This window comes from Bradysia coprophila, unplaced genomic scaffold, assembly GCF_014529535.1.
Source record: "Bradysia coprophila strain Holo2 unplaced genomic scaffold, BU_Bcop_v1 contig_24, whole genome shotgun sequence".
In the NCBI taxonomy this organism is placed as follows: Eukaryota; Metazoa; Arthropoda; class Insecta; order Diptera; family Sciaridae; genus Bradysia; species Bradysia coprophila.
In genome coordinates, this window is record NW_023503501.1 from 3639182 (window position 1) to 3654917 (window position 15736).

General features: G+C 36.3%; 3 protein-coding genes across 10 annotated transcripts in view; 2 read left to right on the forward strand and 1 right to left on the reverse strand.

Annotated features, from left to right (window-relative positions):
- Positions 1 to 1280: 1280 nt before the first annotated feature.
- Positions 1281 to 6083, reverse strand: LOC119077913 (bacchus-like). 4 transcript variants are annotated; one of them, XM_037185288.1, is made up of 4 exons: positions 5860 to 6083; positions 3916 to 4164; positions 3406 to 3859; positions 1281 to 1833 (listed from the first exon to the last, which is right to left on the reverse strand). In XM_037185288.1, exons 1-4 carry the CDS (start codon positions 5917 to 5919, stop codon positions 1775 to 1777), a joined length of 822 nt encoding a protein of 273 aa, XP_037041183.1. In that variant the 5' UTR covers positions 5920 to 6083; the 3' UTR covers positions 1281 to 1774. The 4 variants fall into 4 exon arrangements, with proteins under 4 accessions (XP_037041183.1, XP_037041185.1, XP_037041186.1 ...); XM_037185290.1 differs by having other exon boundaries at positions 3922 to 4164; positions 5860 to 5992; XM_037185291.1 differs by having other exon boundaries at positions 5856 to 5988.
- Positions 6084 to 8552: 2469 nt separating this feature from the next.
- On the forward strand, positions 8553 to 9672 carry LOC119077921 (nucleolar protein 16). 2 transcript variants are annotated; one of them, XM_037185302.1, is made up of 4 exons: positions 8553 to 8676; positions 8798 to 9041; positions 9111 to 9356; positions 9415 to 9672. In XM_037185302.1, the coding sequence occupies exons 2-4, from the start codon at positions 8944 to 8946 to the stop codon at positions 9647 to 9649; spliced, it is 579 nt and encodes a 192-aa protein (XP_037041197.1). In that variant the 5' UTR covers positions 8553 to 8676; positions 8798 to 8943; the 3' UTR covers positions 9650 to 9672. The 2 variants fall into 2 exon arrangements, with proteins under 2 accessions (XP_037041197.1, XP_037041198.1); XM_037185303.1 differs by having other exon boundaries at positions 8595 to 8676; positions 8752 to 9041.
- Positions 9673 to 14960: 5288 nt separating this feature from the next.
- LOC119077846 overlaps positions 14961 to 15736 on the forward strand; it is a 57479-nt gene continuing 56703 nt past the window's right edge. For all 4 annotated transcript variants that reach the window (XM_037185166.1, XM_037185170.1, XM_037185167.1 and 1 more), the window contains exon 1: positions 14961 to 15089. The gene's annotated coding sequence lies outside the window, so the exon portion shown is untranslated. The remainder of the gene's footprint in view (positions 15090 to 15736) is intronic.

A 15736-nucleotide genomic window follows, 5' to 3' on the forward strand; every position in this document is an offset into this window, starting at 1 on the left:
CGTTATTGCGGTCCTATATTTTTGAGAAAGGATTCAGGTGGAAAGATATCCGAAGATATCCGAATGTATGCTTTCAGCAAAGCATCGATGCCTATTTTAATGATAATTTGGGGCCGTTTCGAGTTAAATTGGAGAATTTGCTGTAAATGATTCCGCAGCCTACGACAAGAAAATGGTTTGACGGGCTCCGTCGGAGGTATTTTTTAGATCAGTGAATAAAGACATCAAAAACATCATTTTTCGTATAATTTTCTAAAATTATTATTTTGCTTTCGAGTGAAGGAGAAGGATAGAGTCACTTTGTACACAAAACGTTACCTGAACCTATCGCTTCTATGTCAAATGGGGTATCATTGTGAAGCTAGGTTCTATCAGGGAAACCACTGATCTAACCATAAACATTCGCCAGGTGCGAGATATCACCTCTTGAAGTTCATCAAAATTTACAGCCTTTGACTGACACAAACTTTTTTGGTATTTTCAAACCCCGTACAGGGCATGTAAGGTATCTGTGCTTTCTCCGTATCTCCTGGACAATACCTATCCAATGAGCTCACACAGATGTATGTCCATAGCCTGTAGCGGCAGTGAATCACGGACAAAAAACACCCTTTTTCGACTCTTGGGGGAAGCTATAAAGCCAATATATTAAAGTAAAACGTCTGCGGTTTTCGATTTCGACTATTTGGGTCAAGGGCTATCTGGGCATGTAAGCAACGCGTCGCTAAAAAAAAACTCCGACGGAGCCTGGTCCACTTTCAAAAAATCCCGTTTTTTAACTACTGGATTTTAGTTCACTATTGATGAATTCCACCAGAAGACTTTTTCAGAAATGTACGACCACAACAATAAATCATCAAAAATGAGATACGATTCACGCAAATATAGCCTACAATTTTAGCTGGGCATCGATGCCTCTTCAGAGTGGTCCATACGATTCGATTGAAAGTTTTAAGATGACAACTATCAAGTTACGCATTCTAAAAATTCACGAGAATCGGCACCCTGTGATACTGCATCTCAAAATTAAAATTCATTGAAAATGTCGTCTATAATTTCAAATTCTTTTTTTTTATTTTTAAAATTACAAATTTATTTTCTTAAATTTACTTTAAAACTTCTCTCTTCCTATTTTATTACTTGATTTAAAATCAAAAATTCAATGTATAGTCATAGTCATAATGAAGAAAAAAAATCCGTTCAGTAAAAGAAACAATTTTCTAACCCAAAAAAACGAAAAAGAAATCGAAAAGAAAAACCCAAAGAAATTTAGTCATTTTGTCACGAATTTTTGAATTTTTAATTTATATCTGTTTGTACCTTGCTTTGCTGATTGTGTAATATTAAATATTTTGAATTATCGATAATTTTCTCAATTTCTGTTTGTTTTTTTTTACATTTTGGAAATCGTATGTACATGCACTTGTTTACTTTGAAAAATGTTCATTTGTTTTACGAGTTCTAACAAAATTAACGCGAATTTAATTTTGGTACACATATCCATCATCTATACTAATATTATTAGTAATGCGACTTGACAACCACATTCATTCATCAAGTCCATTAACGATTGCATTTTAATATAAAAAAAAATGTTCAATGTACATTTTAGTCTCAGTAAATCTTACGGTTAAGAGTGGGAGGGGTGGAAATGCAAGTATAAAAATTACTAAAAAAAAAACTTTTTCATTTCTGTTGGATAATCGTTAATACGATTACACCTTAAGATTTTAAAATTTAAATTTCTTGTGATCGATTGTGCTGTATGATGAAATTACAATGCGGTCGCTATCTCCTGAGCTGATTCGGTTGGCTTTATAGTTGGTTCTGCATCTGAAAATATGGTGTCATGGCGGTGTCAAAACAAATTTCGCATTTTTCAATTTTTTTTTGTGCGCGATCAATAGTCTTTTATATCACTAGTGATAAAAAGATGAACAATAGAGTTTTCGTGTGAATTTTGTTGATCCGAGGCAAAGCCGAGGTCAATAAACATACGGAAACGAGACTTATCATCTTTTTTTCCCCAGGTTATATAATGGATTTTATATGTTGAGGGCGCTTGTTATACTTAATGAGGAATTCTTATGAAGTCAGACGCCTCAGTGGATTTTTATATGTGCCTTGGCATTGGTACGTAGAAACTTGAACGACTTTCAAAAAAAAATCGTAGACGCTTGTGTGGTAAGTGGGAGGTGGTTCATTCTTAAAAAACACATTTGACAGATTTTTAAGAGTTTTAAACGTCATCAATGTTCCCAGTCAATTAAGTATTTCCCGTCTAAAATATTTCGGCGCAAAATTTGAATATGGCTTAGTGAATTCAAATTTCGCGCTAAAATATCATAGACTTTTAATTGACTGTGAACATCAATGAAAGGTTCGTGTGGGCTGTTTTCAGAAAGAAAATTGCATGTTCTTTCGGGGCAGTTAAGATCTTATTGGGGTTTCAAATTCATCCAGAGTGAGAAAAGAGCAGTTGAAAAAATATGTAAATCTGACTATTTCGTTGACGTTCTAGCGGTTCTTCTGAATCCGAAACGCAACGATAACATCAAATCTTCTGTCTGGACAAAGGGACGTGAGGAACTGAGTCACAAATTTATAATTCAAAGGTACATCTACCGTGACACTACCCATGTATGTTTGGTGTCATTACTAAGCTAAGTCCAGTAGCGATCAGTTTATTGATGTTTTCGTTGCGTTTTGGATGCAGAGGAACAGTTAGAAGTACACCTAAATCGTTCAATTTTTTCACATTTTCTCCATTGCTTTTCTCAGTCCGGATAAATTTTAGAACCAATAAGACCCTCTTTCCCTCGAAAGTACATGCTTTCTATTCTAATGACAGCCTAGACGACCTTCTATATTGCAAGTACCTGGAACAATTTCAGTAAGAAAAGTGTTTTCGATTTTTGGAAGGGCTTTTGGCTTCTAGGAAAATTCGTCCGATGCCGGTTGGCTGTTTCTCAAAAGGTGAATAATCACTTGTCTTGGAGTCATTGAACAACAAAAATTAGTAAAATGGGACCAAAAATGAATTAAGCGACGATTGAAGGGAATGATAGGAAGATCAAAGATCTGGAAACTGAATTTCTCTTATGAAACACCCAGAAATACAGTTTTGTAACCGCAGAGGCCACATTTAGTCTTCAGCAATGCACAATTCAAGACATGAGACAGTTTCGTCTTTCATGTAACATTGTGAAAGTGGTTCATCATCATCGACTACCAAAAATTTGGGTCAAGTTCAGTGTTTGACAATGTATACGTATCACTGAAAACATTGGATTGAATCAAACATGTTTCCCGAACTAAACGTTTGGCGAAAATAAACCGTTTTTGAGCCGATAAGTTATTGGAATACTGACAGTAAAATAATACAAAAAAATGATTTTAACTCACTGGATGGTGCATCATCGATTTTCTCCTCCGTCTTATTGTCCTTAACGACCGCATCAACAGACTCATTATTCGTATGTGAATTGTCATTCGCCTTCTCATTGACTTCGGCAGCTTCTTTGGCCGCATCAGGAATGGCAGCTTCTTCGATCGGTCGCGTGACTGGAGAGTCTTTCGCTGGCGAGGGAGGTGTTTCTACTTTTGGCTTTTCTATGGCATCCTCTTTCGGCGCTACGTCATTTTGAACTGTAGACTTAGCACTTTCATCAGTTAACGAATTGCCGGATTCACTGTTTTTCTCTTTCGCTTGCTCGACCTCTGACTGTTTGTCTTTACCGTCGTCGTTTTGCGATACAGTGTCATTGGTTTCCGCATCATCGGTCGTTCCATCAACTTCCATACTTTCGGCATTTTCTTTGCTTTCCTGTTTGTCCTCAGCCGGCTGTTCTTCGGCATCCTAAAAACAGTCAAAAGTAAAACATTTTTCCACATTTCGAATTTTGCAACGCATACCTCTTCGACATCGTTCGCTTCGTCATCGACATCAATTTTCTTCGGTTTTGCTCTGCCTCGTGCAACTCTCGGCTTTTTCGGAGCTGGTGTTACTGGTGTAGTTGTTACGGATCCTCTGGCGCTTGACCTAGTGCGACGACCACCTTCTTCGACAGCTCCGCCCATTGATTTAATTATTTCTTCGCTTTCCTCACGTTCTCTTTCTAATTTTGATTTCCTTTTCGACGGAGTTCGAGCCGCCGTTTTTTTCTGCGAGAAAATTATTTTGTTAATGAACGGAAGTAAATCGCAAGTATCGGATGTGAAATAGTCATTCAATTTTTTACTGACTGTGCCATTCAGCAGCCTTCTTTTCGACAAAAATAAATTATTTGAATTTTCCATTAATAAACTTGACCGCCGAGCAAAATTACTTTATGTGTTTGTGATTTTACAATCGTTCACGACTGTGTTTGAATAGAATTATTCCATTCCGTTCTACTTTTAATCAAGTAAAAATAAATGGAAAAGGTGTCGATTTCAGAGTAATTTTCTGCAATGGTTTCATTTTGCATCTACTTTACAGACCTAACATAGCAGAACGCTTTTTGTTCTATCCCTCAACTACAATATCGGTAACCATTGTTAAAAGCATCGAAATTAAAATCTCGATCACTATTGTTTGAAGGAAATGACGTACATTTAGTCCCTGAGATTATTATCACAACACACTATAAGCTAACGTAACAGTCTTGAAAACGTAACATAAAGAATAAGGCTCAGATTGGGTTCGGATTGACTCGTTTCAATTTTCGATTTCGGGTTCAACCCGTACCTGAATCGGACCAGAACCTAAAATTTCACCTTCGGGTTTGGCCAGACCCTGAGCTGTACTTGAAATTTTCAGAATGGATCAGCTCGGGTTCGGGTAACTCAGAATTGTTTCACCAGAAATCACTAATTTTCACTAAAAATTTCTGGTTATCCGAACCAGAAACCAGAAATATTAGTTTGGGATCCGGTCAGACCGAGCCTGACTCGTTCCAAGCATTGAAGAAAGCATTACCGATCAGCTGAGTCATTACACTCACAGCGTATAATAACGAATTTCAAATTTTGAGATCCACTTTGGCTTTGGTTTGAATTTCAAGAAGAGATGCACAACCTGTTGAACATGGTCTGCCTTATAAAATATTCGTTGCGTCATAAACTCCAATATACTTTGGCATAAGCCGATGTCGCACTAAACGCGACGAAGATATTATCTACGTAATGAACCAATGTCGATTTTAAAGGCTAGTGCACAGTTTGTGAGACCGTGCAAAATGCATGAAGAATAAGCGTTTACAACAGGTTTACATGAAAAATGTTTGACAGATTACATTCTTCACAATCTGTGAACTCATCAAAAATATCGCCACAATCCTCACTATTTTTAAAATCTTTGTTTCGAAACGAATAATTTCAAATGTCATGCCAATGCCGGCAATTCACATCATATGGGAACATCAAACTGTCTACTATCCCCTACCCCCGTTCGAGTTGAGTTCAAAAATTAATGTTGAATCATCGCTCTCGAGACGGTAATCTATTGAATCGAACTTGTTATCGTCATGGCAAACTTGCCGAACAAATTTTTTTCCCACCAAAACGATTACGATCATTACAGTCAACAAACAAACATCAACGACTATACGAAAAAAAAAATGCCGCACATTCAACCGACACATATTCACAAACACATCCATCCCATATCCTATTATTGTGCATCAATTTTGATTAGGTAATTAAAGCGAATCGTTATATTCATCACAATCACAAAGATCTGTAATCAATTCCACGTAAAGCATTCAATGCATTGTAAAAACAATTCCACACAATGCACGCGAACAAATTACCTCGACGGAAATTTCAGGTATTTTTTCAATTTTTTGGAGCAACAATACAACTGCCATGTATACTTACGCCAGCGATATCATTTTCGGCATCTTGTTGTTGAGGACTTTCTGCGTGATTATCAGACATTTTCACGGTTTGTATTCCACTTCTGTCAAATTCAATGAATCGACTGGCGTTTGCACGATAATTAGTGAGAAATTTTAAAAATTCAAACGCGTTTTAACAATTTATTAAAAGTATTTTCTAGCAGCGCAGGTAGAAAATGCTTCACAAAATTGCTTGAAATGTTAAAATGGCCGAGCGTCGCTGGTCACGTGACGAAAATATCCATAACAATGGCGTTGCTATAAAATGATAAAGAGCGCGAAATTGTTTTGAAATCAAATTACATTTAAGTTAGGGAATGTTTACTCAAATTTTATCAGCGACCATATGCTTAATTTTCACTTAACGAAATAGTACTCCGTGTGAAAGACAAAATTTACATTTTTTTCCATTTTTGATTTGTTTACTCTCTCACGGAGTACTTTTTGTTGAGTGCAAACCATACATTACACTAAGGATGAGAGAATAAGATAATTGACATTGATTCAATGAACACGTGGTAATGTAAAATTGGATGAGGAATGTTCCACTTGTTATGCGAATGATAATTCTGAATGATGGTCAGTCAACGTCAATGAAAAGACATAAGGTCGCTTCAGCTGTTTTTCTCCTGGTCACTTATCCAACAAAAGTACTAAAGCGGTATATCTTACCAAAGTATATAAACACTGCAGGTAATGCAAATCCGCAGTTACACAAAGATCCAAACTTTCAGGTGAATTTTAGCTCCATCATGTTGCACACTTATTGAATTCGTTTGCGTCAAGTTGCATCTAGTGGTGAATTTGGAACTATTTAGCGGGGTTATGTTGCACTCATATAAAATTCGTTTGCGTCAAGTTGTATTTAGTGGTGAATTGGAAGGATTTAGGGCCGTCATGTTGCACAAGTCTAAGTTAGACAACATACGAAAATGAATTCACCTGAAAGTTTGGATCCGTAATTTCTCTGATCCGCTGAGGGTCTGCATTACCTTCAGTGTTTATATACTTTGTATCTTACAACACTGGCAAAATTTTTGAAATCTTCTCATTCTCTACTATCGGCGAACTTTGGAAACTGTTTAAATCCTCCCAACAAAATTTCACGGAGATGCTAATATGACGCCTGGGTCGTTTTGACGGATGGGGGGAATCCATAGAAGCAAACATAACCGCAACTTAAACTTTGTTCGTTAAAATTTCAAAGTGAGGCTGTGTCGACTTCTATGTGGATGATGTTTGTCATTTTGAACGCCCTTGAAAGAAACCTATATGTCGAATGATTTTGAATTTGGTCGAGAGAAAATGTATCGAAGTCTATCTCAAAAAACCAGCCGTCATTCGACATATTCCCGCTATCCATCTAAACGATGTCACACTCAAAATCACTCAAAATTTATACCAGTCAAAAACCTTTAGTCTGAATAAACAGTCATGTTTTCATCCCGTTGCCTCCGTGTACGTGAATTGTCATTTCAAACAATGAATTTTATTGAAATGACAACTGTCACGTACGCAGAGGCAAAAACGGAATCAAGTACAATTTCTGAAAATGTAACAAAATAATTTGTGAGCTACTTTTTTGTTAATTTTATTGAGATAAACATCGTACGAAGTTTAAAATTTGTGTATCGGTATGAATGTAAGGAGTAAGTAGTGACGAATTATTATTATGAACTTATTTGTTGGTAAAGTTGATTTTATCTCTAAATATACAATTCACGCCATCATAAGTGCGGTCGAAATTCAAAATGGAAAGTGCGAAGGTCTTTCTAACGTTGCGTCATTTTCATACAAGGAAACGTTGGACACGTTGAAATGTATTTTTCAGTTCACTTTTTCATCGAGTCGTTCACTTAAAATTCAAATTTTAGGCACACTTTCGGCGTGAATTGCTTTTTGTGTCGAAATTCACACCGTAAGTGTGCCTAAAATTTGAATTTCAAGTGAACGATTCGATGAAAAAGTGAACTGAAAAATACATTTCAACGCTTCATTGTATGAAAATGGCGTTGCGTTAGAAAGACTTGCGTGAGAAAGATTTTCAATTTCAACCGCACTTACGGCTTTCAAATTTATTAAACTTATCGGTAAGTTAAATTTATCAGCCACTGGATAAATCTGATGGGAATACATTTAATGTTCTGAAAGAACAGGTTAGGACACCCACGAAGGCGGGGTGACACACACCTTTTGACAAATAAATACATTTTATATGCTTCCTACTGCGGGACGAAAGAAAAAAATGTAAACCCACGGGCCGAAAGTGACAGATATGTAAGCCCACGCGGCGAAAGCTTCGCTTTCGCCCCTTTGGCTTACATTTTTCTGTCACTTTCGGCCCTTGGGCTTACATTTTTCAACTTTCGTCCCCAGTAGGCAGCATATAAAACTTAATACGTAACTCTTTCGACCTCCTCAATCGATACGTAAATAACTATTGTTGAACACACTCATTACAGATTGTTTAAAATATGAACTTGAAGAAAAAAAAAAGTTTTTATCAAGTTGACATTTCAAACAATCTGTAATGAGTCGGTTCAATAAAAAGCATCTATTTGTCAAATCATGAGTGTCATCGCCTTCGTGATCAACTCAGTAGTGTCTAAACCTGTTCTTTCAGAACCTTGAATACACCTACTATTTCAAAACCGGCTCCATCCATAAAATACTGCCATCTATTGATCGTTGACTTAAACATTCCTAGAAATGTCAAGTCAAATGTGAAACGACGCACGTGTGAATTTCGGAATACAGTTTTCTTGGTCTTCTCCATCTGATTTGAATTAATTTAATTGTAAGTTCAACTTGGACATTAGTTAGACACTACACAGCCGACGATGTGCTAATTTCGTTTAACAATTTTCACAAGAAACTAGAGGACAAACCACACCATTCAAAGACTTACGATTTTTCAGGAGTTGGATTGGTATAACTGCCTGGACGAAACGAAGTAAAAAGAGGCCTGTCTGCGTAAAAGCGACAATAATTCTAAAGACGGGAGGCACAACTCTCGATGCAAGTTTGGCTGTAATAGTTTATCTGGACAATTCTGTGAATCAAAATGAAAATCAAGAAAGTTAAACGTGGAAAATCGTTCCGCTACAATGTCAACAGGAAACGTGTAAACAATCAAAGACGCGGCACCGGAACAATAAAAGAGTGAGTGTAGAACAGTGACAGTTTCCGATTGAACAGATCGTCACATCAACCTATTGAATCTGCTTACAGTCCAGCCATTCGCAAGGCCTGGGATGAACGCAAAACACTGACGAAGAATTTGGTTGCAATGGGCATCAGTCGAGATCCGAATGAAATTTTAGCCGTACCGTCAACGAAACAGAAACGTCTCCGAATGATCAAATTGGCCAATGGTTTTGTCGAAGAAGAACTGGATGAAGAGGTGGCTCGGCCGAAAACTAAATTGGTGGAACAATTGGAGCAGGAAGCGAATGAATATCGCGAAAGTCAGTTCAGGTATGGCTGTTGTGTTGTAAACGTACAATGGGATTAGCTAAAACGATTCGTTGTTTAGGCTTCCCAAAGGAGTTGTAAAATATGCGAGCTACTTGCTGGACAAATACGGACTGAATTACAAAGCAATGGTCAAGGACGAGAAAAATTACGATCAAGAAACGTGGAAACAATTGCGAGCGAAAATTCGAAAATTTATGAGCATCCCAGAACAGTTCAACGTTTACTTGAAACAGAAGAATTTGGATCCCGAAAATTTACCTTGGTCAGAATATGATTCAGATTGTGAACAATAAAAATAGGTTTCTTTACTGTTAGTCAGCTGTTCCAGTCTTTTCGTTTTATCGTCAAAAATAGTTTCTGCAGAGGCAGCGAAACGAATTGACAAATTAACAAGTCTAAAATCAGAGCATTCAGGTGAGAGCACATCGTCGGCTAGACTTGTAGCCAAACAATTTTGGTTTTGTACATACCAATATCATGACATTGATGGGGTGTTTGTTCGAACACGGGTTAGCATTGAACGGGTGTGATAGGAAAACATTTCGAATTTTTTGTTTGTCGTAGACTGCGACTGCTGTGCGGAACCATATAGCGAAAAATTTAAAATTCTCGAATTTAGCACCAGATGGCCCCAAACTATTAAAAAAAGGCTGGTCGTCCGTACGAGTTCAAAGAACTGTCGCTCGTCAAATTTGGTGGAGATTTGGCCGAGCAACGCACTCCAAGAACAGGCACGAGAACAGAATTAAATAAGAGGCCTCCACGACGCCGTAGTACGAGAACAAAATTAAATAAAAATTCAGTTTTTGTATGTTGGTAAATGCGTTACGGACGTTCCATACAAAAACGGCCAAACCGATCGTTAAAAAAATCTGTTCGTTATTGGAGTGCGTTGGGCCGAACTATAAATCTTTCATCGTTACTTTGTGTTCTGTTAGTTCCATTAAAAAATTAACTTCAAATCCCTCCCTCGGTCTGTTTGTTATTTGTTTTAAATTTTGGGTGAACGTTCCCCTGTAGCCAGAACGTATGAAAAATAATTTTTGTAACAAGACGAGAGAAGACGTAAGACATATTAAAAAAAATCGTATTGCAGATTTGGATAGAGGACCTTCGGAACTGTCGAGAAATAACTTTTCAAAAATCAAAAACCGAAAACATGCACTTTTCATCTGGAAATTTCTCCGGCTGCATGACAGTTACATGGGCGTGTGGGTGGGGTGTTCTTGGAAAGGTAATTGAATGTACGTTCGGGGCAAATAGTCGATCTGTCGATCACGGGGTGTAGAACGCAACCCTGACGAGTTAAGAGCAGTTGAAAGTATGGGTAAAAGTTTAATTATTTAGGCGAACTTGTGACGGTTCCTGTGCATCCAAAAAGCAACAAAAACATAAAAAAACTCTTTTCCCTAATTGGTACTGGTCTTTGCGAATGACACCACACATGTATGGGTACTGGTATAATGACCGCAAGCTTGACGTGCAAATACAGCTTACCTAGATAGTTAAGGCACACATCAAAAAGTCCACTTTAAAATGCGTCCGATTTCGGCAGGTCGTTTTTCAAAAGAATCCCTCAAAATGAAAATTGGTCTCTAAATTTCTGATGAATCATTGCTGAAATTAGAACAAACATCAGCACAGCTACTGTAGCAGTGCTGTGAACAAATCCTTCACTTCACTCGGTAGATACATTGTAGATTCTACAAGTTTAAGCTTGCAAGCGTTAAATTCGTCGAAGAATAGAAGATTTATCTCTGTTGAAGGGTCTGACTAAATTTAGCCTGTTATCGTACAGTCAATAAACTCGTCCGTGTAATTATTTATTTGATTTCGATTTCTAAGTGGGCTTTGAATGTATTGTGTCGAAGTTCTGATTTTTTTTCGCGGTTTTGAAGCATTATCTGTTAGGTACATGTCGCTGGCACCGCCACCATTTAGGGCTGTGTCGAGTTATGGCTCATTTTAAAGGGCTCGTTTAGGGCTGACGATAAAAATCGGAGACCGCTTGTTCCATAATCGCCCGAAGTCTTGGCTCCAAACTCTGGACCGGTTTCAATCATCAGCCCTAAATGAGCCCTAAACGATAGACTATAATTTTAGTCAGACGCTTTTTAAATATCGTTGAAAGAGCTAATGGAGAAAGCTGAATATCATTGGCGGGATAGCAGCCCTAAACTCAGGATTGGCTTCAATTGTCAGCCCTAAGCTAGCCCCAAACGTTAATATATACTTTCAACTAGGAACACTATGAATAACATCCAAAACTGCCAATATGACATGTTTTTTCGAGAAAAAATTGAAAAACTATGGTATTTGAGCAGCCCTAAACTCGGGACCGGTTTCAATCGTCAGCCCTAAACTAGCCCCAAATCATAGATTGAGTGGAAAGTCAAAAACCTATTCAGTTTATGACAAAACACTTAAGTGACATGCTTGAAAACTTCAAAACGGTATAACTCACGTAAATCGACAGCCCTAAACTCGGGACCGGTTTTATTCGTCAGCCCTAAACGAGCCCTTTAAAATGAGCCATAACTCGACACAGCCCTAAATGGTGGCGGTGCCAGCGACATGTACCTTTATCTGTTGGCAGCTGAGAAGAGAATTGATTGGATCAAAGATCTTTTCGTGATGAAGAACCACGGTAAGATATTTTAAGTACTAAAGAACCTTAAAAATAATAATTCGGATTTGCCATTTGTTCTTATTCTTGCCCAGTTCAATTGGATCTTTTTAGTTTCAATTCCTTTAGTTTTGATGACTTTTAAGAGAGGACATTTCGAGAATTATTTCTCAAACTTTTTTCTGCTGCAGTAGAACTAAACATTAGTTCCAACTGTTCATTGTGACGGAGAACTACTGAACAACCGATGATGGTGAGCCATATAGTGTTCTGAGGTCGAAGCAATGTCTCCGAGTCGATAGAAAACTTCAGTGGTTTTCCTCTCATAATTCACTAAACGTGAATATTAGGAATGGAAATAGGAAGAGTTGTGAAATTCGGTTGAAGCTAGTCGAAAGACTCTGTTAGTACTTAGTATTGTGTACGCTTCTGACATTAGAAGGTTGATTTTCCCGCTGACTATCGACTACGAGTTTGAATAGTCAGCTGTTAAAGCGCAATGTTAAAAATACGGTGTATGCTCCTTATATACTGAGTATCAAGTACCTGTTCCAATTATCTTATTACATCAATATGAACAGTTCAAAAACTTGTTGCTTCACTAAGTTTAATGTAAACAAAATGTAAACAGAAGTCAAAAGATACACAACCAGAGCGCACAGCGCAATAAAGCCAAACGCAATTCGCAGTGTTAATGTATCTTAACTTTTGACTATTTATATACGAATATGATTGATTGCATTACGTTTACACCTTACGAGGTGATCATAAAAAAATAATGAAATTTTATGAAACATTTATACACTTGATACGGACGACGATGATGGGTCTCTCTCTGGCTATATCAACTACACCCATCAACTCAACACGGTATAATACAAGTATAATTTCGGAATAAAATCGCGTTTCGTCAGGTGTGCTTGACAAATTATCTGATAAAAAAGCGTTTGTCTAATTGTTTTATAATTTGTGTGTCTGTCTTCGCGGCAGTTTCTTTTGATACCGAAATATAAATGAACTCGAGTATCAACATCGAACCGTATGATATGTGTATAGTTGGGAGACCGTCGATTAATAACATTGATACGATACGTAAAATGTGAAATTACTAACGAAAGAACTTGCTACCATTTAGACGGTCCATCTACAATGGAATTCAAACAATTTCAAGTTTCAGGAAAGATAATTATTACTGAAAAAAGGACAAAAATAATGACCACTAGGTATTGGGAAGCAGATCTACTAAGCCCTTTGCATATCCTGTTCCAGTATAAAACCCTAATAAGAGAAGATATGTCAGGAAACACACTTCATAATTCTGCGAGTTCTAAAACTGTGACTGTATGGGATAGCTCGAATTAACTCTTCTTAGATGACAAACAATCAACTGATTCACTATTGGATCTATTACTTCATTTGATCTAAGTATTTTGGTATTTTCAACGAACTGAAATTTCAAATCTTTTACTTCATATTTTTGGACTTGCATTTTGCTATAATAGACCTAATTTGTTCGAGCTTCTCGTTTATTCCTGAAGTCATTATCAATAACAGGTGATAGCCTAAATTATTGCATTTAGGTGATCAACAAAGTGTTACGTATGTCGTACATGAAAACACGCAATTTTTAATCATTTTTTATAAACACGACTGATAACACAACATAATAATTTCTACATTAAGCACCCAATGCAGTAAGTTGTAACAATTTACACCTACAAAATATAAATGTTTCCACTCAATTAAGCGATAAGACTTTTATCGGTCTATTTCGACAAAAGTGCACATCCGAAAATAGAAATGGAACGAGGGGATTTTAAAGTGTTAATTTTGATGGTATGGAAATCATTCTTGACCTAAGCCAAAGTGAATGGATTGGGTAGATAGTGGAAGAGTTGGTTTTCAAGTCGTTAAGCGATAATAGGAATTGAAGCGAGAGTCAATAAGTAACGCTGAGGGATGTGGGATTATTTGGAAAATTTCACCTTTGACAGAAGGCACGCATATCATCAATGTTTCAATGGGTGGATTTTTTTGAAACATTTTTGTTTTATGTACTCACATTCGGCAAGCATTTCAGAAAATTTACCATCGGATCTATTACTTCATTTGTGCTGAGTATTTTCAAAAGATTGAAATTTCGCAATCTTGTACTTCAATTGTTCTGAATATGTTTTTTTGTATATAAGACCACATTAGTCAGATCCTGCAGTCGGTGTCGATAGCAGATAACTTCATGAATAACATGAAAAATTTGAGTACTATTCTGGAGCAATTTTGGAACTTCCAAAAGACCGTACCAACAGAAATACACTTTCTCTCTCATTTCGGCTATTCGGCAAAACGGAAAATATTCAAAAATAGTCTCAGTATACCACCAACGATGACAAAAATCGTGTGCCATCCAGCAACTCATTTCCATGAATTACAAATTTAATATTTTCCAACTGTGCGTTCCCTCTTCTAAACAAATTCAAATGGAAAACGAAAACCAGTAAGAGGAAGTAAAATTGACAATAAGAAATAATAAAAACAAACCTGACAGGATTTCGTCTGACAATGAAAGAAGTTCATTCATTCCAGCAGCTAAAACAACTTCCATTCATTTTTACACACATATTTTACATCCAATTCACGCGGAAAGATATGTGTGTAGGTAGTGCCAAGACTGTTCGCGGTTATTACAATATTTTCGTATAGGATAGTACCCGTTGAATGCGATATATAGAGGTTTTATATCAAACCGAATAAACAGAAAATCTATGTAGACATAACTCGATCCACACTATCGTATAACAGTGTAAGATACAGAGAGACTCAACACTTTAAAGAAAAAAAAAAGAAAAAAAAATGAAAATGTTGTGTGTTAGCTTAGCGCGTATGGTATCGATGGATTTTGTTGTGTTTTTTCTTTATTTCTTTGTAAAGTTTGTATATTCTTTGGTGTTGTGTGTAGTAACGTTGTTTTAGATTTTGCGCGACATAAAGTTTAGTAAGTCGCGAACCGTCTGCGCGGTATGATTTAAGTTCTTGTGTGTTAGGGTTAAGCCTTGTAGTGTTGTTAAAGCGATATTATTACACAATATTAACAATAATATACAAAAAATGTGAGTTTTTAGTTTATTTATTTATCGGTATTGTTGAAAGAAGAATTAATTTTTTTTTGGTTGAAAGAAGAATTAATTTTTTTTGGTTGATTGCAAATTGATTTATTAAAAAAAGAGGAGGTGACATAATTATTGGCAATTAAAATATTTTTTGTTTTGTAGATTAATTTTCACCATATAAGAGAGTGATAAATGATAAATCATTAAATTACTATTAAAAAATGTCTGAAAATTAATTTTAAGCGACAGAGAGACCCTTGCGTGAAAAAAAACGTTTTTTTTATTGTCGAAAAAAGTGAGAGTTCGTATGTGGTAATTTTAATGATAATTTGATACCAATAATTGAGCAGGCATTGTTATGACTATCGAGCTATAAAAGTTCGACATTGGAAGTTTTTTTTTATTGAAATGCAACAAAACAACAAAAAAATCATCGTTAAAGTCCTGTAATGAATTGTGACGTGCTGTACGATTATATTTTTTTCATGAGTTAAAATTTATTGTTTATAGATAACCTTAAAAACAATTTTAATTATTTGAACGGGGCATATATATATACGACCATAAACGGTTAAAACATCTGCAACATGTTTCTATATTAAATAATGGTCCTTCAATGTTCGATTTATCGCCTTATATGTAAATTT

What these genes read in the sequence shown, in the direction of transcription:
- LOC119077913 (XM_037185288.1), bottom strand. Translation starts at nt 5,919, where the DNA reads ATGTCTGATAATCACGCAGAAAGTCCTCAACAACAAGATGCCGAAAAT. An exon ending in CCGAAAATGATATCGCTGGC is followed by an intron (nt 4,165 to 5,859) that starts GTAAGTATACAT and finishes ATTTTCTCGCAG; the next exon opens with AAAAAAACGGCGGCTCGAAC. An exon ending in AAGCGAACGATGTCGAAGAG is followed by an intron (nt 3,860 to 3,915) that starts GTATGCGTTGCA and finishes GACTGTTTTTAG; the next exon opens with GATGCCGAAGAACAGCCGGC.
- LOC119077921 (XM_037185302.1), top strand. Translation starts at nt 8,944, where the DNA reads ATGAAAATCAAGAAAGTTAAACGTGGAAAATCGTTCCGCTACAATGTC. An exon ending in GGCACCGGAACAATAAAAGA is followed by an intron (nt 9,042 to 9,110) that starts GTGAGTGTAGAA and finishes ATCTGCTTACAG; the next exon opens with TCCAGCCATTCGCAAGGCCT. An exon ending in TATCGCGAAAGTCAGTTCAG is followed by an intron (nt 9,357 to 9,414) that starts GTATGGCTGTTG and finishes TTCGTTGTTTAG; the next exon opens with GCTTCCCAAAGGAGTTGTAA.